The sequence below is a fragment of the Sinocyclocheilus rhinocerous genome, unplaced genomic scaffold, assembly GCF_001515625.1.
Source record: "Sinocyclocheilus rhinocerous isolate Xijiao unplaced genomic scaffold, SAMN03320098_v1.1 scaffold677, whole genome shotgun sequence".
NCBI lineage: Eukaryota > Metazoa > Chordata > Actinopteri > Cypriniformes > Cyprinidae > Sinocyclocheilus > Sinocyclocheilus rhinocerous.
The window spans coordinates 732046-755130 of NW_015633185.1; the positions used below are offsets into that span (position 1 = coordinate 732046).

Genomic DNA, 23085 nt, shown 5'->3' on the forward strand with positions numbered 1-23085 from the left:
ATATACACACACACAATGTATTGTTGCGTTGTTTTGGAGTGAATGAATGTCTCAATCTAGTGAGCTCCCTAGCTAGACTGCATAAATGGGCATCATAAAGCGTGCAGCATTTTTGCTGTCTAGGTAGGTAGGCAGGTTTTGAGTACCAGCTATAAGTCTGGTAAAGTGGCTTGCATTTTATCAAAATGTGAATTAACATGTTCATCTTAATCTCATGGTTGTACTGGTCTGTCTGGTTTGGACTGGTGTTTTTTCCTTTTATGGAATGTGTGCACCTAATAACGGAAGTCACATGTTCTATTTCTAAGGGCTGGGGAAAAAATAAATGAATTAAAAAAAAATAATATTGTATGCTAAATAAATAAAGGGCACTGTAGTGTTTAACTAAGCCAATACACACACATACACACATATATATATATTTTATTATCATTAGTAATATGCATTGCTAAGGACTTAATTTGGACAACTTTAAAGGCGATTTTCTCAATATTTTTTATTTTATATTTCTCAATATTTTTTTGCACCCTCAGATTCCAGATTTTCAAATAGTTGTATATCGGCCAAATATTGTCCTATCTTACGCTTTCCATTGGTGTATGTATGGTTAACTTATTCATTCAGCTCTCAGATGTTGTATAAATCTCAATTTAAAAAAATTGACACTTATGACTGGTTTTGTGGTCCAGGGTCACACACACACATACATTTATATATACATATATCAGATGTATAGATAAACCTTTTTAACCTATTTTACATTGTACTTGTGTAAAACAGTATGACTAATGTAAATAAGTGGTAGTGTTGGTTAGCCTAACCCCCTGGATCAAATTGCCATGCCCATGTAACTAGTTCTGGAGTGGCTCTGTAGAGAGTGTTTTTGTTGCAAAGTAACGTGTATTTTCTGTTTTTCTTTTCTTCACACCCACAGGTGTAACACGAAAGGATTTTTCAGCAAGTCTTCTGACTTTGGATTTACAACCACAAGGGATTTTTTTCTTTCTGACAAAAGGGAAAAGGAATGAATAGCCAGTCTGATCTTTGAGGAGTTACATCAGTCCCATATCCTGTTTGGCATAATGTACTAATGGCTGGCTTTTGTTTGTGGATGCGTATTGTTCGCTCTTAAAAGAAAAGGAATGTATTCATGGATCACACCTTAATGAAACAACTTATTTCACCATGGTGAAACTGGCCAATCCCCTGTACACAGAGTGGATTCTTGAGGCTATTCAGAAGATCAAAAGGCAGAAGCAGCGGCCTTCCGAGGAGCGGATTTGCCATGCGGTCTCAACCTCACATGGACTAGACAAGGGCGTCATACTCCAGCAGCTGGAGCTCTCTGTGAAGGATGGGTCCATCCTTAAGGTTACCAGCAAAGGATGCGCTTCATACAAAGACCCGGACACCCCGGGAAGGATTGGGCCTTTCAAGCTGGGAGGCTCTGGCCTGGTCTCACTTGGATCTGTGATACCTGCAGGAGATCTGCGTCATGTGGATTGGAATAAAATCCTTAGGAGGGCTATCGAAGGTCTGGGCGTCCCAGCTGGCTCCTCTCTAAGGAACATCGAGAGATTCCTTAGAAGCCAGGGCGACCTGGTGAATGTTGTGGTGAACCCCAGGTTTCAGCAGAGGCTGAGGCTAGCTGCTAAACGAGCGGTTAACAATGGGCGGCTGCTCAAGGATGGGCCACTCTACAGGATGAACAGTGGTGGGCTGGGAGGCAAAGCTTGCTTCAGGAGCGTGGGGGTCTTTGGTGTCGACCTCCCACCTGTGACACTACTCCCTCATGAGAGAGACCAGGTACTTTTTGTATCCAATCAGGCTCTGTGTGCTTGTCTGAAAAGCTGTGAATGTAATCACTTGTTTTATTGTTTCTGCAAATGCAAAGTCGCACAAATTATTTAAAGCTATCTTACAAGGTTTTAACCATAAAAAGCCTTGGGAACTTATGGTCGTTTAGGAACCTCTTTATTCACTACCAAGCAGATTTGTGACTTTTTCCAAACAGTTTAGCTTGTTAGCGTCGACTGTTGTTTTAAGACCTCAGCAGAGTTTCAAAATCTGGTCAACACAACAAGTGTCAGGAACAGAAATACTCCCTCTCCAGAAATACTCATATGTTGACATGCCTACCAGAGCCACCAGTGTCATTTAGAGGTTGTAACATCTAGGAAGTCAGTAGTTTAGGTCCAGTGTTTGTAGCTTTTCAGTGCTTAACTATACAAAAGTGGCTTTGTTGTCCTAAATTGTTGAAATATCTTGAAACCATAGCCTAACTCATTGTTTTGGTAAAGGGTTTTTTCACTATTCGCCCCAAACCGCTTTGTCATCCACATGAGTGAACTTGGGATTGATTTTAACATTGTGTGATTTTAAATGTTTTGTGAAAAATGAGTAGACCATGTTTTTATTCCTAAATCATCTTTGTTTTTCTCAAAGATAGTTTTCTAAATGAGGGCATGATACGCTACAGATGTTGGAGTAGCTGTGCGTTATTGAACTGACCATTTTTTTTTCCCCCCCTTTTTTTTTGTGAGTTACTGTGTTACTGAGTTTGTGTGTTGTCCTGAAGCTTCATCATCCAGACCTTGCTGGTACGATTTCCATATTTAAAAATCTTAAGTCAACACGAAACAACATTTGCAACCCATTCTACATCTGCAGTGTAAAACATTTTAAGTGTATTTAATCAGTGAAAATGGCGGCTGTGAACTAAATGTATCATTTAGAAAATGTTTGGATTGTGAAATGTGCCTATTCATAGTTTTCATGTGATGTGACGTCACACCCTCACAGGAACGCCCACATGGAGGGCAAAACAAGGCTTTCCTCCACTGACCGCCAGTTATTTTTACGAGGCTTGCATTAAGTAGTAATGTAAGACAGTGATATCTAAAGGCCAAATTCAGTATATATTCAGTATATAAGGTTATTTGATGATGCAGACTTTGTACAGGCAAGCAGATGAACCCAGAATATTAATGCAATTCTCGAAGTTTAATATGAAATGTTTTCCCATAGAAAACCATTATAAAGAAAATACTTAACCATTTAGCACATTGCATTCATGTTCCGGGCTCATTTGCTTGCCTGTATAAAGCATGCATCATCAATAAGGTGTGTACTGAATTTGATCTTTTAATATCACTGTTTTAAAGGCACTTTAAGTGATTTCACATTAAATGATTTAGCTAGAATGTACCGCTGATTTTAGTGATTGAAATATTGCGGCGGGTGCTTTATATGGATTGCTAATGGCCAAAACTTGCATTTTGTTCACTTATCTTTTATTCTTTTGAGGGGTGAAAATTACCAAGATAGAAAATTGACGGGCTTGTGCTGCAGTTCTATGGCTGTTTTGCCCACCAGGTCTTCGAGCCGGTCACGTGACTGAAAACTATGAATTACGTGCCCGAATGAAGCTGGTTGGAGGAGATGGGTTGATTCGAAGTAAGAGAGTTTTGTGACGTCAGCTGAAAAGTTTCAGAGGCTGAGCAAGTGATGAAACATTACTAAGATAAACATTTTTTTTATCTTGACTTGGAATAATGTGCAGTGATTAATCATTTAACAAGACTATGATTGTGTAGTAAATGGGGTTTATTTTTGATTTTATGGTGACTTAACTTGCAAGCTTAATGATGGAGAGCCCTACATCAAAATTTTGAGCTCTGTTGTGAACGCCACTATTTGAAGATTATGTGAAATGTTGACAGCCCATTATAACCTAATTATTATTATAGGGATTATTACAGAATCCTACAGATTTCCCTCCTATGGTGTCCTGGGTTTTTGGTTTGCTTTCAACTGGGGCTCAACCTTGTATGGCCTTTTCCCTCTAAACATTTGTTTAAAAAGCTGCAATCTTTTAAAATTATTCCTACACCAGTCGTGGATTGACTTTTCCAGAATTCATGTATAGCATTTGTTCAGTTTGGGCTACATATAGCTCTCTATCATCTCACATAGTTTAGACACAAAGCAGCTATAGTTTGTAGACCAATGAAAATGTAAAATGTTTCATTGTCTATCACTTGCTGGTCACTTAAGGTCCATGCTTGGTGGCTCTTAATGCTCTCTTTTCCTGCAGTGGTCAGCGAACAATCGGAGGCCATTTGGTAATCAAATCTTGGAGCACATTCCCTTGTCCACTCTTTGAGTTGCTCTTTGAAGGCTAAAGCTTTTGGTTTCCATGCATGGGGGCTTGACTGTTGCTAAGCAATGTGCTTCATTGACCCTAGGACATGATAGCATGGTGCCAGTCTTTTTTCACAATCACAGAGACGGTCTGCCGTCTTGCAGATGGTTCAGGGGGACTGCAGTGGTGGGCTGGCTGCTGATTAGCTCAATGCGTTAAAAGGGCTCTTTTGTTGTTAATTGTGTGCTTGGGGACTGGTCAGTCTGCAGCTGCTCCAGGCCTCTTTATCATATTCTGCAAGGGGTTAAATTATGAAAAAAGAGAGGGCCAAATCCGGCTTTCTTTTGTCCCATTAGCTGGCAGGATTAGATTTTGCATTGAAGGTGTATTAGATCTCATGGCTGGCCTCTTTTTGACGTTCTTGTAACTCTTGCTTAGTTTAAAAGATAGTAATTCAATGAAGGTCTGTTAAAGCTTTGCTGATTACATCTGTTCTTCAGTAATGGTGTTGAAACCGTACTAGACTGCTGTTTATCAGCTGTGGCTGATGCAATTTGCTCACTTTCTAGAAATTTCATTATGGCATTATGGTCTTAGCTGTGCATTTTACTTGAGTCTGCCTAAGAAATTGCAGAATGTTGCCTTAAAAGTTTAGTTGTAACCAAAAGTACATGAATAACGTAAGTTTAATCAAATAGTCCAGTTGGAACCATAGAGGGGTGATTCCTAACCAGGGGTGGTCTTGTAAACATTTCAGTTTTACTTTGATAAACCTAAGCAACAAGGTCTGTTAATAGATTAATATAATTAATAGTGATTCATTATATTTTTTTCAGTTACTTTTACAAATACCCACCATAGTGCTTTCTATTTATTTTATTTTTTTCTATTAACATTTTATGTACATGTAACTCAATACAGATTTGCAATAAATATTAAATATTTAATCAAAATGTTTGCTGCTAAAAGGATTACATTTCTGATTGGTGTCTTCTAAGAGGTATATCACCAAAGACATTTTTGCATTTGCATTTGCATTTTTCCACTGGTTAGTCGCAAGTTGATGTTCCTAGTTGTGGCTTTGCTAATAAGGGTTACAAACATTTCACTGTCTTCACACCTATTTGGCAGTCGCTGTATTAAGTTGCTCTGCATTTCTAGAAAGTTGTTTGTCTCTGATAGTGTAAACTAGTGTTTACTGATGCGGCTGTAGGAGTACAGAAGACCAAAAATGCTGAGGAAAAACTGCTCTGTGAACTTGCAGCTGGAAAATGACTTGATATGCTTAAGTAAGCTAACCCACATGGGTCAAATGTATTACTGTTCTATTCAGTTTGAGACTGTTTGTTCAGCTCAGTGTGAAGTTTTTTGATGTCATCTCCATCCTCTGTGACTTCTGCTAAATGCTCCTTTCAAAGCAGCACCACTTTCTTTCGATGTATGTGGTATATTTTTAACTGTTCAATCAGCATTATTGTTTTCACAGTAGTCTCAAAGAGCCTGCAGCTTATGTGAAGAAACTAGGGGTGGGCGATATGAGCTAAAATTCATATCACGATTAGGGATGTAACGATTAACCACAAGCCGGTTGAAAATCGATTCAAATATGTGACGATTCAAATCGGTTAAGATGCTAAACAAATCGTGATTCATTTAGGTGTAGGAGTTTATATGAATGCATGTCTGAGGGGAACTTCCTGTCTTTAGAAAAGTTTAGATGGTATTTTTTCTTTTCATCTTGCCTCTGTATAATGCATATTAAAGTAAGTGCAGCGCTGCTTTGTTTTTGCAGCGGAAACCAAGGAAACGCTTTACGCGCCACCTGCTGGCAGAGTGTGAATCTGCATCTCATTCAGCTCGTCTGCAGTTTCATGCAGATATTTTTATGTATAGTTTCACAAAACTGAAGTCAAACCATTCTGTTTTTGCTTCAAATTTCAAAATTATACAATCTAATTTAGATTAAAAACTGCTCATGTTGCATGTATGCAGCATCTTTGTTTGGATCATTATTAAAATGCATTTTGTAATTTAGCAGACGCTTTTATCCAAAGCGATTTACAAATGAGGACAATAGAAGCAATCAAAACCAACAAAAGAGCAGTAATATGCAAGTGCTATATTATAATATTATTATAGTGTTATATTTCAATTTCACAAAGAAATGTGCAGCATTTTGCCCAAGCAATAATAAAGACACATTTAATTTATAATTTGTCTTAAATCTCATTTTGTAAAAAAAAATTATAATAATCGTGAATCGAGAAATCAAAATCGCGAATCGAATCGTGAGTTGAGTGAATCGTTACATCCCTAATCACGATATTTTACACTGTCCAGGCGGTATCGATATTATATTGCGATATGCGGAAAAAAATTACAAGCAAAATATATTAACCTTATATAACTAGAAAAGGTGAGGGATTGGACATAGACCTGAAAAGTATTTTTTGTAATGTTTTTCTCAAAAAGTGCAAACATGCAACACGAGGTAGGCCTGTATGAATTAAATTAAATATTGTGTATTTGAGTAGGCCAGTGAAATACAGTAAACACTAAATATTTTCACTTTAACCTGTTAACCCGCACCTGGACGCCGGCGCACTGAACGGTCTTTGTTTGCACTTGTCAATGTTTACGAATAGATTAAATAAAAAGGGACATAATTAATCTTGACAAACTATATACCATTCTTAAGGTCTAAGCCTCAAGCATCGACGATAGATCGCTGTTTTTCAATGGAAAGCTTATAAAGAATGTATTTGCAAAATTTGTGTAAGCAGTACACATCAAAACATGCATAATCAAAACGCAGTACGTACCAGATTCATCGTAATAACGAGTCATAAACGCATCCACAGCTGTAAATCCCGGTTTAGTTAGAAAGGTAAGGGTCCACTGAACAACATCCCATAGAGCACTTTTAGTCCAACGAAGCAATAACGTTGTAATATGGATGGTAATTCCTTTGTTTAAGTCTCATTTCTTCAGGGACAGTTACTGTTTGTATCCGTGATGGAATAACTTACGCTTAAAAAAACTGCGTCTTGGTTAGGGCTGCACGATAAATCGCATGCGATATTTAATGCGCATCTTGTCAGTAAAGCTGCTTCTGTAATCAGCGGTAAATCTCCATCACGTGCGTGCTTTCACATTGAGCAGCATTAACTACACAGAGCCGTTGTTCACTGACAAGCTGCGCAAAAAATCGTGCGATTATGAACGTGGTGTTGCGCAGCTTGCCTGTGAACAACGGGTCTGTGTTGATTTACCGCTGATTACAGAAGTGGCTTTACTGACAAGATGCGCATTAAATATTGCATGCGATTTATCGTGCAGCCCTAATCTTGGTAGTAAAAAGCAACATGGTTTTGTAGCATACAGTGTCACAAACCGAATGAGACCATCCACTAAAAAAAAAAGTCAAAGATACGCGGACTAGACATAGTCTCAGAAAAATGGTTGCAGGGATCTCATTTTTCATGGTATCTTCTTTAGATTTGAAATAAACTCATGAGACGTGACTTTCAGCCCATTACTTTTCTGGATTGCTCCAGGACTGATTTCATGTATTTTTATATGAAATTAAAAAAACTATTCAGTGTGGTACTGAATTTCTTTCAAGGCACTTCAGTGTCTATAACTTTGTATCTTTTTGAGCATTATCAACTCTGGATGATGGATAGTAAAGCCCAAAGGGTCTTCTTTCCAAAGACACCAAAATTGTGTGTGTAGCACACTGTTGTCAGGAACTGTTACCATTTTAAGTTAGGTAGGTCATTTTCAGCTGTGAGTCCCAAAATGGGGGGTGCAGGTTAACAGGTTAAATTATCTATTTGAATGTTTTAACATAGGCCTATAGGTTACTGTATTCCTGGATCAAAGCTGAAATTTCTGCATCATTACTCCAGTCTTCAGTGTCACATGATCCTTCAGAAATCATTCTAATATGCTGATTTGATGCTCTAGAAGCACTTCTCATTATCACCAATGTTGAAAACATTTGTGCTGCTTAATGTTTTTGAGGAAACTAGGGCTGCAACTAGCGATTATTTTGACAATCGATTAGTTGGTCGATTATTTTTCGATTAATCAGATTTTTTAATTATTTTTATTTTTATTTTTTTTATTGACAAACACACTATTCCACATTCTGCCCAATGTCCTTCAAACAAACGTGCCAACTGAATGCTATGAAAACATACAGTGCTTAACAATTTATTAGACCACTTGCTATAATAAAGAGAAAACACATTTTAGGAATTTTAGGAATCTGTCAAAAAATTGTTTAAATCAAAAAATGTTATTGTAATTTATTGGGCAAATAAACTTAAACAACTGAATAGTATTTATTCACATAAAAAAGGCCTCCTATGCCCTTCATAACAGCTTGCATTCTTGCTGGCATTGTTTATGTACTTTTTTGACTGTAATTGGGTATCTGAAAAAAAAACACTATTAAGGATATGACCGTTAACTGAAAGTTTTTTTTTGCGCTGAGGACGCATACACATCTGCCAAAGCGCCTGACAGGGCAAGCCATTACGCTAATGGATCAGCTTAAAGCTTAAAATAAAGAATTCTAATTTTTGGGCAGCTTGGATCACGTAACTCTCCCGCAGCATCTCATTCTGTTTCCTCCACTATTTTTAGATGCATTTTGTCCATAATGCCCTATTCAGTGCTGTAATTTGACGCGACCGGCTGAAGTTGGACGTGCACCATGGGCAGACCCAACTAATCGATAATGAGAATCGTTGTCGATGATTTTCATTATCAATAATAATCGATTTTATCGATTAGTTGTTGCAGCCCTAGACGAAACTATTTTTTCACTATTCTCTTATGAATATTTGAAATTGTTCTGTGTGTTAGAGCGCTGGACTTCGTCAGAAATAGAACGCGGCATCAGTTTACTGTCATGGATTTGTCATGTCGCGCCGCATCCATTCATAAAGTAATTTACTCTATAGCGTGGAATGCCACGGAATTCGTCAATTTTGGACGAATAAATCAAAAGTAGGTCTGCCACTTAATTTGAATCGCCATATGAACTAGTGTCTGTGAATATTAAAATGCAAAAAGACGGTTTAAATATGAGTCCTGCATGTTCCGCTTGCTTCTGTATGTATGAATGGCAGAAATGCGGTTTTGTTTACTACACAAATACTGAAGCACGCGTGACGCTCGTGGTGGTTTTCGGCCTCTGCGTCTCACTATATGACAGCATGAACACAAAATCTTAATCTCCAGAGCTGCTGTGAGAGTCACTTCGCGAGAATTTTACGCTATTCACACAATTTTTCTTCCATGTATTAATTTCAACAGTAAAGCTCCATTTGTTTGCCAAAAAATAAAAGGGTTTCATTTTCATTTGATTTAAAATAAATGTTTAATGCCTTCATTTGATTTTCAGAAAAATTAAAACAAGAATTTATGGGGGAAAAAAAAGAAAGAAAGAAAGAAAAAGTTTGTAGGGCCCTATTGTTCAAAATGTTGAAATTGAGACTTTTGGACTTATTTTTTCACTGAAATAAATGTTTTTGTAATTACACGGAGTAAAGTACCGAAAAAAGTACACTGAAGTTCAGGTACCGATACCGGTACCATACCGGTTAAAATGTGAACGGTACCCAACCCTAGGCAAGTGGCCGCATGATAAGCTGGAAAATTACACCGTGTAGTCTTTTTCACCCTGCAGAGGTTTTTTTTTGCAAAATAATCTGCTGACTGTACACTATCCCTCAGCCTTGCCGCACCCCCGTTTGCAAACCACTGGAGTAGGCGATTTGTGCTCTCTTAATTTGGTCTGTTACAATACTCTGTGTTTGATTACTAATGCCTGTGTAGTACGGCGTTGCACACAGAGGACAAAAACGTTCAGCCTCGAATTGTTTATTGTTAGGTCATGTTATCTAACAAATACAATCTTATTGTAAAGTGTTTTTAATACTACAGTTTCCATCTATTTGATATACACTTAATATATGTAATCTTATCTAAATTTATTATAAAGGCTGAGGTTTGTTATTTCCTGAAAAGTTATATTTTAGCTGGTGTCAATGATCTTATGTTGCATTTGGTCAGACTCAGCCCATTGCTTTACTTAAGTATATTATATTTTCCTTTTACAGCTGCAGACTGAGGAAGATCCTGAAACACACCAGCAAACCCTAAAACAGACAACAGTTTACAGATGTTTTTCAGTGGCAGCAGAACTATGACTAAACTTTTGGGTGAAACTTGTTTACTTTTTTCTTACTTTTATTACTTGTGGGAAAACTTGAAACACTTTTAAATAAGTATAAAGAATGGCATTGGTTTTGTACATTTAATTTTTGTTTAACGTTATTAATAAAAATGTTGTTCAATTAGCATGTTTTTTTTGTTTTGCTTTGGTACCGAAATTGGTACCGAGAACCGTGGATTTTCACTGGTATTGGTACCGAATACTGAAATTTTGGTACCGTGACAACACTAACCGGTAGTCACTTTCATACCGGTATAGCGCCCACCCCTAGAAGAAACTAATACACACTAATGTTTTAGGGATGCATATTAAGGCCCTAGTTGGACTGAGACAAGAAGGAAACACAATAATTGTTTTTGCTGGCCTGATCAGGCCAGTAGTTCAGATTTTTACTTGCTGTTTTGGGTTTAGTGGTTTCCTCAAAGTCACTATTGATAGGGCAAGATTGAGATCTCTGTAACTCTAGAGCTCCTGGATCAATTTTTGTTGCCATTAAACCTGTTTGCTTTGTGTTAACAAAGTCCCTAAGCATTAAACCACTGCCACCACATATATGCATAATTAGTGAGGGTCAGACACAGCCTGAAGTGGAGATGGCTTAATTAGTGCTGGAGTAATTGTCACTTGGCTAACCTGAGTCTCAGATACCTGAGCGAGTGCCATGTTGCTGTTCCTCAGGCAGACTGACCTGAATGAAGTAATGGTAATGTAATAGCCCTGCCATCCTCGTTAAGTTCCTGGGCTTTAGAGACCTGGATGAGCTAATAGAGCTGTTGGAAAATGTAATGGGATGAGTCACGGGTCAGCGTTAGAACAGATCTGTCCTACATTCCTCTTTCACACTGAAGCATGAGACGTCGTCGGGCTTAAATAAAATTGTACTACTTTCTCTCTGGCTCTATTTGGTCTCAAACCACTTGAAAGATGATGCTGATGTGCATGTCACTGCATTGGATCACACAAACCGAGCCAAGAGACACAATGTACGTGTCAATTACTGTCAGTGTCTGGTTATGGGATGAGGGCAAGGCAGTGTTAATTTCGTTGACAAATAATTTTCGTCATACTTTTCGTCAACGACATTTTTTTCACAGATGTCAACGAGACGATAATGAACTAAAACTCTTTTTGAATGACAAAAACTATGACGTAAATCTACTGACATTTTCGTCAACTAATAAAAACGAGACAAATGTTAGGGAGGGACGATTTGGTAAGAGATTCATTCAAACGAATCTGCTGCGTGGTTCGGAGGTTAGATGCATACATATGAACCGGCGGGACATGAGCTAACATACACTTGCTGCACGTCGCATAAGACGTTCAAAAATGTCAATATGTGGGAGTAAGAGAAGAGCAGACATATGGATGGAAGCTTACAAGAAACACCTGGAACGAATAAACATAATTAACACAAGGGAGAAACTAGGTCACAGGGAGAACATGGAGCACGTGGAGGAGGAAAACAAACACAAAACAGTCCATGGGCGTAACACCTATAGTGCACATCTGATGCGATCCTGTAGCTGATGGCTGCATGGTTAGAATTTTATCTCTAATAGTATCGATCTTGGCAGTAAGTTCATAAAGTCATAACCGCTGTGCTGTTGGGAAATGTCTGCGACTGTTGATGCTTTATTTGTCATCAATTTAGCCACTGTATTGAATAAATGCCTGGGGTTGTGTTTATTTTCTTCTAAAAAGACGAAAAGAAAGCAGATCTAGCAGTTTTAGAGCTTTTCTATATGTAGAATTACTTTCCCTCCATGCAATACGAAATACCTCTAGTTTTGTTTTCTTCTACTTGCACTCCATTTTCCGGGCTGCTCTCTTTAAGGCAGGAGTGTGCCCATTGTACCACGATGTCAGACTGTTTTTGCTTAATCTTCTTTAAGCGTAAAGGAGCTAGAAAAGAGAGAGTCCATAGTTTCTGTTACAACATCAAGTTTTCTGAGCTATTGGATTTGCTGAGGAATTGAGACAAGTCAGGAAGATTATTTACAAAGCAGTCTTTTGTTGTAGAAGTGATGGTTCTACCATATATTTAGTTGAGTTCGCAGCTTTAGCTATATAGAGTATAAATGAGACTAGATTATGATCCGGAATAACCATCCCTCTGCTACAGAATTTCAACCCCATTAACATCAATTCCATGTAACAGTATTAAATCTAAAGTATGATTACGACACTTGTTGTCTGACCCCAGTAGAGTTCAGAATGTCTATAAATGCTGATCCCAATGCATCTTTTTCATTATCAACATGGATATTAAAATCTCCAACGATTAAGACTTTATCTGCAGCCAGCACTAACTCAGAAAATCAGCAAAATTAGTGACTTTTATCCTGCACCAGCAAACACAAAGCTATGCAATGTGAGAAACAGACTGAAATATTAGTTTTTTTTTACTTTTAATCATCCCCTTCACCATCCAAATCTCCAACTCATTCAAAATATGTCACCTTGAGAGGCATTACAACAGGTCATATACCAGTGATTGCTCTCTCTCGCATGTCTTGTGACCAAGTGTGACGTGTTAACATTCACTTTGAAGTTGATCAGTCCTGGTTATCAGTTTATTCTATCACAGCTTGCAGAGGTACTGTCTGTTTGTGAAATGTGTCTCTGCACTTGACAAACATTATACAATTATAATTTGTATTTTGATTCTGTGCCTGTCTATCTGCAGTCACGCAACAGTGAGCAGCTGCCATTGTAAGCACAAGGTAAAAATGTGATTAGTGCTGACCTATTTCAGATCCTTGCATGTTTTATTGACTCAAACTGCTCCTCATTTGTGTGTTGGTCAGTGTATATGTGTGTTTGCCTACTCATCAGAGATAATTTTGGACTCACTGCTGCTGCACTGCGGTTTGGATTTTTATTATTAAGCGTTCCAAGACTCTGCCTCAGGTTTACTGCTGTGGTTAGTAAATGTGAAGGACTTTATGCAGTGTAGTTTGTTTCTGATTATTGATTCACTAATTTTGTAGGGTCATCCTCTTGAATGGGCATGGGGCAATTTGGGGCACATCCTTGTATGGTCAGCCCTGACTTTCCTGTGTCTTCAAATTTATTACAAGTGGAACATGTTCCTAAATCAACATCCTTATTAGTTCTGGTACAACATTCCTCTGAACCAATCAGATTTTTAGGGTTAGGATGAGGGCTAATGCCATGGTCAAGCTTAGAGCTATAGTTAGGGGCTTATAGACCATTCTTATCAACCTATCATTTGATTTTATGGGTAGGTTATGGTTAGGGTTCAAATTAGGAGTATGTTTCTTTCACATGAATGCTGTTCAACAAAGATGTTGATCCAGGAACATGTTTTACTTGCAGCAGACAATAATTGCACTTGGCAATTTTGATTTTATCAAAAGTGTCTTACATTGCACTCAAAGTATACATATTATCTGTCTATGCATTTGCTGGGTATCATGTTCATGACTTTGAGCTATACTAATGTGCCCTTTACACTATGTCTGTCTTTAGGAAAAGGCATTAGGCAGCTTGTCTCCCACAGATTTTTTTGTAACAACACAACACTGTATCAATTCACCTGTTATTTTTACAGCTTAATGTTGAGCCAAGAAACTAAACTAACCATCACTTTCTTGATAGGTGTGGCAAAAGTCCCAGCTGTTTGGCAACTTCCCATTGTGGGTCCAATGTCCAATCTCCCCTACAAACCAAAAGCAAGTTAAAGTGTATCATCAGCATCTGTTACACACTGTGAAATATTATTCTTGTTTTACCCTGTTTAATTGAAAGTATTTTTTTTCTACACTTCTTTAAGCCAGTGAAGGCACAAGTTGTCCAGTGCTCTTTTGGGTGCGTGTCTAGCAGTGTTAATTTCGTTGACGAATAATTTTCGTCACAATTTTCGTCAACGACATTTTTTTCACAGATGTCAACGAGACGATAATGAACTAAAACTCTTTTTGAATGACAAAAACTATGACGTAAATCTACTGACATTTTCGTCAACTAATAAAAACGAGACAAATGTTAGGGAGGGACGATTTGGTAAGAGATTCATTCAAACGAATCTGCTGCGTGGTTCGGAGGTTAGATGCATACATATGAACCGGCGGGACATGAGCTAACATACACTTGCTGCACGTCGCATAAGACGTTCAAAAATGTCAATATGTGGGAGTAAGAGAAGAGCAGACATATGGATGACGACGCAAGAGAGAACTCAATTCGGTCCGGTTTTCTGAGCGCAGACACTGAAGCATACACAAAAGTATTCTCGTAGCTTCGTAAAATTACGGTTGAACCCCTGATGTCACATGGATTATTTTACCGATCTCCTTGCTACGTTTCTAGACGTTGATCGTGGTAGTACCCTTGCTGTCTATGGGAGGGTCAGAGAGCTGTCCGAATGCATCAAAAATATCTTAATTTGTGTTCCGAAGATGAAAGAAGGACTTAGGGGTGTGGAACGACATGAGGGTGAGTAATTAATGACATAATTTTCATTTTTGGGTGAACTAACCCTTTAATCATGCTTCATAAATGCACTGTAACTAAACCCATTAGATTTTAGCCGACTAAATTTACTGTAGATTTAGTCTACTAAAACTAAAAACAATTCAGATAACTAAAATATGACTAAAACTAAATGGCATTTTAGTCAAAAGACTATGACTAAAACTAAATCAAAATTTGCTGTCAGAATTAACACTGGGGCAAGGCATAATAATAATTTCGAATCATTTCTATTTTTCACATGCCTCTCACTTTGAATATAGCCGTGGTTGCTAGCATGGGGCTAAATTATAAACAAACATTAGACCTGAGACCGGTTAGAGTAGTGAATTTACAGCATCACGCACCACAAATGACAGTAACAGTTTTTTTTTTTTTTCGTCCATTGGAAACATCAGAAAGAACCTCATGTTCTTCCTCTAAGCATTTCACTTCTGCATTGTTCGAATAAAGACATAATAAAGCCCCTGTGGTCGTCACAGCCACATGTTTTGCACACTTGCACCTGTAGCACTTGCTTGTTCCCAGTGCAGCCGCTGCAGTCAGGATTCACTGGCCTTTAATTCGGATCCAGACATGGCACAGAACGTTCTGTCATCAGCCTGGTGTGGATGCACACTAGCGCCTCTTAGTGGACAAAACAACTGAGAAAGCATGTTTGTGGTGTTGCTTTGTGATGTTGCCTTAAATAGAAGGATATTGTTAATTAATGAGCTGAGTGCTTCAGGTAAAAGGGCTTGTGTCCCTCAGTGAAATAGACCTGTCTCAGAGTAACAAGCTACTATTGCCCATTTTAGATGGGAATTCTGTGTCATCTGTGGAATGTTCCTTTTGCAAACATTCCCAATCACATATTTGTCAAAATATTCAGCAGGGTGTAGTCACCAGCCAGCACATATTTGTGCTCACACTGACATGAGAATGTGTCCTAGTGTAGAGACTTGTTTTGTTGCTAGGTTTGTGTACATTCAGTCAAATATGTAACCATGGCTAGGATTTGAATGGAATACTAAGGCTTTTTTTTTTTCTGGACTCCTTTTTAATGGTTCAATTTAAATTTTATTAATCAAAAAGCATGTCTAATTAATTAAAATCATGAAACTTAAACAATTTAACATCAATTTATTAAACGTTTAACAAAAATTACATGTTTAGGGCCTTATGAAATGTTTTATTTTTTCCAAATTCTGATTTAGCATGTCTAATTATTTGAAAGCATAAAAACAAGTTTCATTTATTCTTACAATGCCTTCAAGTTAAACTGAACTTATATTTTGACGGGTTGCCGTGAAGACCTTTATGTTTCTGTGTGTATATGATATGAGGATAGTTTTACTCAAATGAAACGGTCAAATGCTCATGAAGTGACTCTCAGAGCAGTTTTGGAGATGTTGTTCATGTATTTATGTCCTCATTTAGTGAGACAGCAGACGTTAATATCACTGGAAGCATCACGTGCTCTTCAGTACAAGTAGTAAACAAAACCGCGCGTCTGCGCCATTCATAAACAGAGAGACACAAAGAATTAATATTTAAATAGTCGTTTTGCGGCTTAATATTTACAAATACCAATGGGAGTGGGAGTGTGCTGACTTGTGTGTGCGCGCACGTGTGTGTGTGTGTGTGTGTGTGTGCGTGCGCTTCAGGGCGGAACTCCGCTGTGCGTGATACAGAGAGCGCGACCATAACGTAGAGACCGAAATTACATGCCGTCATGTAAATAAGATAATAACATAAGAAGGCTATTTAGTTTGTTTAATAAAAGAACAAAGTATAGACCTGTTCTATCGGAAAGGTAACTTTAAATGACTTCTGTTGTGATCTGGCGCTATAGAGAAAATATAATTAAATAAAATTAACTTGACCTTCAAGGGGGCCGGGGGGTGCCGTTGGGGGGGTGGGCCGCCCCCCTAATATAATGGCAGGGGAAACACTGCATTAAACATCAAATGATGAGTCAGGAAAGAGGTTAAAAATTTGGACTGACATAACGTCTGGTTTATCCAGCTCAATGGAAACAGAAGGTCTAGTCAGTTACAGTGCATTGTGGGTTACTGTATTCTTTGTATTACTTTGTATTCTATTCTTTCAGTTACTTTGTTGAAAAATCAGTTGTGGCCAATTTAGTAAGATGCCTATATGCAACTGTATGTACACTCATAAAGAGTGTACATACTAAACTCTGCAGCAATAGTAAAAGGAGTGTGCTGTTCTAAATGGAGATGCACCGATTGCAATTTTCTTGACCGATTCCGATTTTTTGGACGTGTGACCTGCCGCCACCGATTTTTTCCGATTCCGATTTTCTTTCTAAGAACTATAGGCTAATTTACAGCATATACAAACAAAAATCTATGCAAATTTCAATGCAAAAATTATTTTCATAATAAAAGAAATTATGAAACATTACAATTCCCCCAATCTGGACTAAGTTACAGATTTTCTCTCATTTAATCAACTCTCAATATAAAGTGCTCTGTGACTGGAAAGAGGAAGAAATGGTTAACTTAAAATGAGTTGCTGTATGTAACAAAACAGATGTCATTTCCCACTATGTTTATAAATGGTCATTTTTTTCCCCTAACTTCATTAAATGTGTCATCTTTCACATCAAAGTCTTACTTTGTTTCAGTTAATTCAGTTAGAATAATAAGAAACTGTAGAGTTGTTACCATTCAAATTAAATTAGTATTAACAAACTCTTTCCGCTGCAGAGGAAACAGAAGCTGCATCTAAAGTGGCATTAGATGCATTTACACAGACGGTTTGATGAAGCTGAGGTGCCATAAATGCATTTACACCGCAAAATTTCAAATGCATAAATCATTTTATAAGATTAATGTTTTACATATTTTTTTAAACATACAAATAAATGTTGAAAAATGCAATGATACTTTTAAATATGACTAAACCACCAGTAGGTGGTGGCAAATGTCTGTTTTAATGAGTGAGTCATTTATTCATTCATTCAACCTATTCATTCAAACGGCTGATTCAATCAGAAACAAGGAAAGTGACTGTCTTTATGAATGGGCCACTGAATCATTGACTCACTCGATTCGTTCAAAAACGTGGATTCATTCAGTAACGAAACACCGCTGTGTGTTGCTCGGAGACACACAACAGTTCTGCTGTGGCTTTGATCGTAACTATTTTCGTCAGCGAAATTGAGCAAAAACGGTTAATATTTTGTCTAAAATCAAAGTCACTTAATTTTAACTTCTTTATTGAAATACTATTGTATAAAATCAGTGGCACATTGCAATCGTGTTGATATTGATATTCGGGGAAACATGGCCTTAATGTTGCTTACCTAAATCATATTTTGTAAATATCTTTTTTTTTTTTCGCAGTATGCATCTATACATTTCTGTTAGTTACTTTTTGTGTGCTGTCTCTCTCACACACTCACTCAGGCTGTGCAAGCCTCATCTGGCACGACATAACATTATCAGTCGCCGTATACACTGAATGCAATTAAAATTAGAATCATCTGTAAGGCATTTGCGAACATCACACCAATGAACGATGGAATCTCCGCATTCCATCAGAAAACTAACATCTCTTCTGAGACTGACCGGCCGGTCACCGATCCGGGCTGGTCATGCGAAAAATCGTCTGATTCCGATCACTGGCCGGTCAATCGGTGCATCTCTAGTTCTAAACTTAGTCTAAATGATCATGATTGGGAATAGTTAAAAGGATCATCATCTCTCCAAACTTGTATTACTGACTTTCTTCTGTGAAACAGAAAATATGTTTTGGGAACCAAACAACATGGGCCCTATTTTAGACCCTATTGACTTCCATTGAATTGACAAAATTAAAACCATTGGAAAAAAAACAAACTTAAAACATATTTTTATTAGTGGTCGACCGATATATCGCCGGGACTTTTTTTTTGACGGCGCTGAGAGCGGCAGCGCCTGAGCACACAGTGCTCACATTCTCCCTCTTGTTTGCCGTCATCGTTAACCGTTCTGTCTAATACGGATAGAAGTCTGTCTAATAATCCGATAGAACTGTTAAACAAAGGAATTAAAATGTATACAAGTATTATTACAATTGCTTTTATATTATTAGTAATAGAAAGGAAAACATTATAATAATTTCTCGTTTGCCATCAGCATTCAGCAAATAGGCCTACACATTTACATCATTTAAACAAATCTTTGGATGGCTAATGAAAATGTAATTTCACAAACCTTGCAAACTTAGTCTAATCCAGTTGTGAGATCTTGTGAAGTGTGCATGTGACCTGCATGATTGCGTGTTCTCTGCGTGACTTTTGGTCCGTGCAAATTGAATGCTTTAAACATTAAATTCGTGATTTCAGATTATTCTGCGCTTTATGCATTTGCCCACTGTCATATTCATGTCATTTTCACTGTGTGCTGTATGTAAAATGAGTGTTACCTTGGCTTTATTTGAAAAAATATGATTCCCAATGCGCACAAACTTCCCAGAATACTGAGTTCTCTGTTGGTTACAGTTTACTTCATTTTTAATTATATTTTTATTAAATATTTATTTATTTGTGTAAAATACTTTGTCATCTAAAGTATAAGTATGTTTATTTTACAAATTTATTTCTTTATCCGTTTTCAAATTATTTCAAATTTCTTAAATATTAATTAAAATAAATACAATTATATCGGCTTTATATCGGCCATCGGCCACCGTGCTTTCCAAGATATCGGCATCAGCTGTCAAAAAAACAATATCGGTCGACCACTAATTTTTATGCTCTGCAGAGGAAAGTCATACAGGTTTGGAATTATTTAAAGTTGAGGAAATTACAGAATTTAAATTTTTGGGTGAAACTTATAAATCGCAGTGGAGAGAAAGCGTGATGGTACTCTAGTTTTGATGGGTAAACAGTTTGGGTTCTAGTGGGATATATATGACGCTTAAATAGTGCATATAATCACCACCATAATGAGAGTTTGGCTGCACATACAAAAGTTCACAATGTATATTTATGTCTGAATGCTAAGAAGAAATCATTTGAGAATCTGCCTGCGTGTTTATTTTTTTTGTTTTTCCTACATATCAAGTAGCTTACATTCAGATCATATGTAACTCGGTGTCAAACATGCCAGGCTTCCAAGTAGGTATGCTTTTTTTCAATCTTTGTACACATGAGCACACTATGCGTGTGAAGTAAATGAGTGTGTTTCATGTGCTGCTGAAATCCAACGAGAGGCAGTGGAATTCTGCCATTGAAATCAATTTAGCGCTAATGTTATTGAATAATGTGGTGTGTAGAGCTGCAGTAGAGGGTTTATTTGTATTTATATGAGACAGCAGTGCCTGTGCTTTTCCCCTCCTGTGCTTGAATACAGATGTATTGTTTGGAGGCAATTGAGGTCAACCATTATGTGCATGGTGGGATTTTTGTTGTGTATCGTGATTATGTTGCCCTCAGGGAGTGAAGCCCTTTATTGACAATGAGCGCACAATTATTTCTTAGCGCTAACCAACTCGTCATTTGAATGAAGAGCTGTGCGTATCATTCAGGGGCCATCGATTGGAGCCTTTCAATTGGCACTTAAATGAAAACTTGCAATGTTTATGAATAACCCATCTGCAAATTGATGGTCTGCCAAAATGATTAATAGGCTAGGGATTGATTGCCTGTTGCATAAAACAATTAGTCTGGCATTACTCTCAACAGGTTTCTCACCAGAACAGACACTCAATATTTATCAACACGGCACAGCGGGAGCTCAGCCTGAGTGGCTCTCTTGAGATGGTACAGAGAACATACCCACTATATGTAGTTTTACTCCGTCTTCTAATGCCCCATCTGCATCTAATATACACCATCCCCCAACAGAACGCACTGTCTCTTGCTGACAAGCCTTTTGGGAGAGAATTGAGCCGAATTGCTTGCTTGTTTACTCTCAAGTTCTACCAGTTCTTCTTCTCAGGAGACTGGTGTGTTTTTGTGAGCATCTGATTCTGAATCTAAGGACTCGAGCTTGAATGGACTTACACAATCCGTGCAGAGATTTAGACACAACTGTTTGGAGACATGAGGGTGTGGTGGCAGACGTTCCCGTCAGATTCCATGTAACCTTTTTCTGATCTCCACGGCACGAGTCCTGCATGCAACAGGCTTTTGTGGGAGGAAAGATACAGTCTTATCTCGAGAGCTATTCACTGAGCCTGTTCGGTTCCATCTAATCATCTTTTGGCATAAGCACCTTGCGTTACCCTCGTTCAGAGGACACTGTCTACACCTCTCGCAGTTGTATAACATCCCATTGCCAATATTTACACAGGCTCAGCATTGTGCATCACAGAGCTCGGTGATACGGCAAGGCGGGGTGTGTGTGGTGACGTGTAGGCCTCTCACGATAACAGCTTTTTGTTGTGCGATATATTGCCCCAGAAATAATTGCGATAAGCGATATTATTGTCATTTTAAAGACCATTTTATGCCACTGAATATATAATCATAATGTAACAGCATAATAATGCAAGAAGGCCTACACACTTCCAAATGACAACAAACGACGTGCACACACATCCTGCTGGGCATCCTTTATCCTTCATCGGTAGTACCAGATTTATTGTATGTATGTGTTTGATGTCTGTTGTTTTGGCTGCTGCCTTTTAGAAGACTTTTACAAAAAAATTTAATCTTTACAGTAGTCAATTGCAGCACACCTCCTTAGTTCAAAGGAGACATTTGGATTGAATTTCCTGTTGTTTGTGATATCACGTCTCATGGTTTCTGCATCTAGATTTGATCCAGATCTCCAGAGATCTTGGATACCTGAACGCTCTACACTGTTCAGTGTTAGAATGTACTATAACAATAAAAATAACAACATGTATCCCTATTGGTTATATTATGCTCACCAAGGCTGCATTTATTTGATCAAAAATACAGTTAAAAACAGTAATGTTATGAAACATTACAATTTAAAATAACTGTTTTCTATTTAAATATATTTTAAAGTGTAATTTATTCTTGTCATGGCAAAGCTGAATTTTCAGCAGTCATTACTCCAGTCATGTCACATAATCCTTCAGAAATGCTGATTTGGTGCTCAAGAAACGTCTTAATGTTAAAAAGAGTTGTGCTGCTTAATATTTTTGTGGAAACTATGATCATTTTTTCAAGAGATTCAAAAGAACAGCATTTATTCAAAATAGAAATGTTTTACAGTGGATACGTTTACATGCACACTTTCTGGTTCAATCAGACTGAATTCATTCCGATTGATGAATCTGAATGTAGTGTTTACATGAACGCTAAAAAAAGTGATCGGGTTGATGTGTGCGTTTATATGTCACAAGCTTCAAATCGGAATTGATTTTTTTTTTACATGCGCACACTGCAGAAATATAGAGTTTCTCAATGTTTGCACATAATAACCACTCTCATACACGGTTTCTTTATTTGTTTTTAACAGCAGAATTAAAGGTGCAATAGGTGATTGTCTTCAGAAAATTTTTTTGTTATGCTGGTTGAAAGTCTCTTCACATCCCGATAGCAATCATTAAGTTAAGTGGTCTAAATGTATTTGTCTGTATTTATATATTCTGTGGAAGGTGTAGGATCAAGAAATGTTCGTCTAATCAAAACGTTCGGTCCGAGCGTTTTAATATGCTTTCCTACGATTGAGCCGTCAATCAGATTACAAATGGATTATTTGGTTGCATGTAAACGTAGCCATTGTAAGTTTCTTCATGTGACTTTGGATCAGTTTTATCCTTGCTGATTAAAAGTGTTAATTTCTTTAAAAAGAAAATCCTGCCAATAGGGATGTAACGATTCACTCAACACTTCAATTCGATTCACGATTATTTATATTTTTTTTTTACAAAATGAGATTTAAGACAAATTATAAATTAAATGTCCTTTTATTATTGCTTGGACAAAATGCTGCACATTTCTTTGTGAAATTGAACTATAACACTATAATAATATACTAATATAGCACTTGCATATTACTGCTCTATTGTTGGTTTTGATTGCTTCTGTTGTCCTCATTTGTAAGTCGCTTTGGATAAAAGCGTCTGCTAAATAACAAAATTTAAATATAATGTAAATAACAAAACTACATTGAAATTTAAAAACAAGCCCCAAATCAAATAAATAAGTAACACAAATAAAAATAAATCTCTTCATATAAACAAAATAAGGCTTTGTCTGTGCTCTTTCCATTTAAAATTAGAG

General features: G+C 37.4%; 1 protein-coding gene across 1 annotated transcript in view; it reads left to right on the plus strand.

Annotated features, from left to right (window-relative positions):
- Positions 1-23085, plus strand: part of LOC107743589 (histone acetyltransferase KAT6B-like) — a 43579-nt gene that overhangs the window by 2514 nt on the left and 17980 nt on the right. Inside the window, exon 2 of the mRNA XM_016556920.1 lies at positions 935-1806. Coding sequence (XP_016412406.1) covers positions 1186-1806 — 621 coding nt within the window. The 5' untranslated portion in view covers positions 935-1185. The remainder of the gene's footprint in view (positions 1-934; positions 1807-23085) is intronic.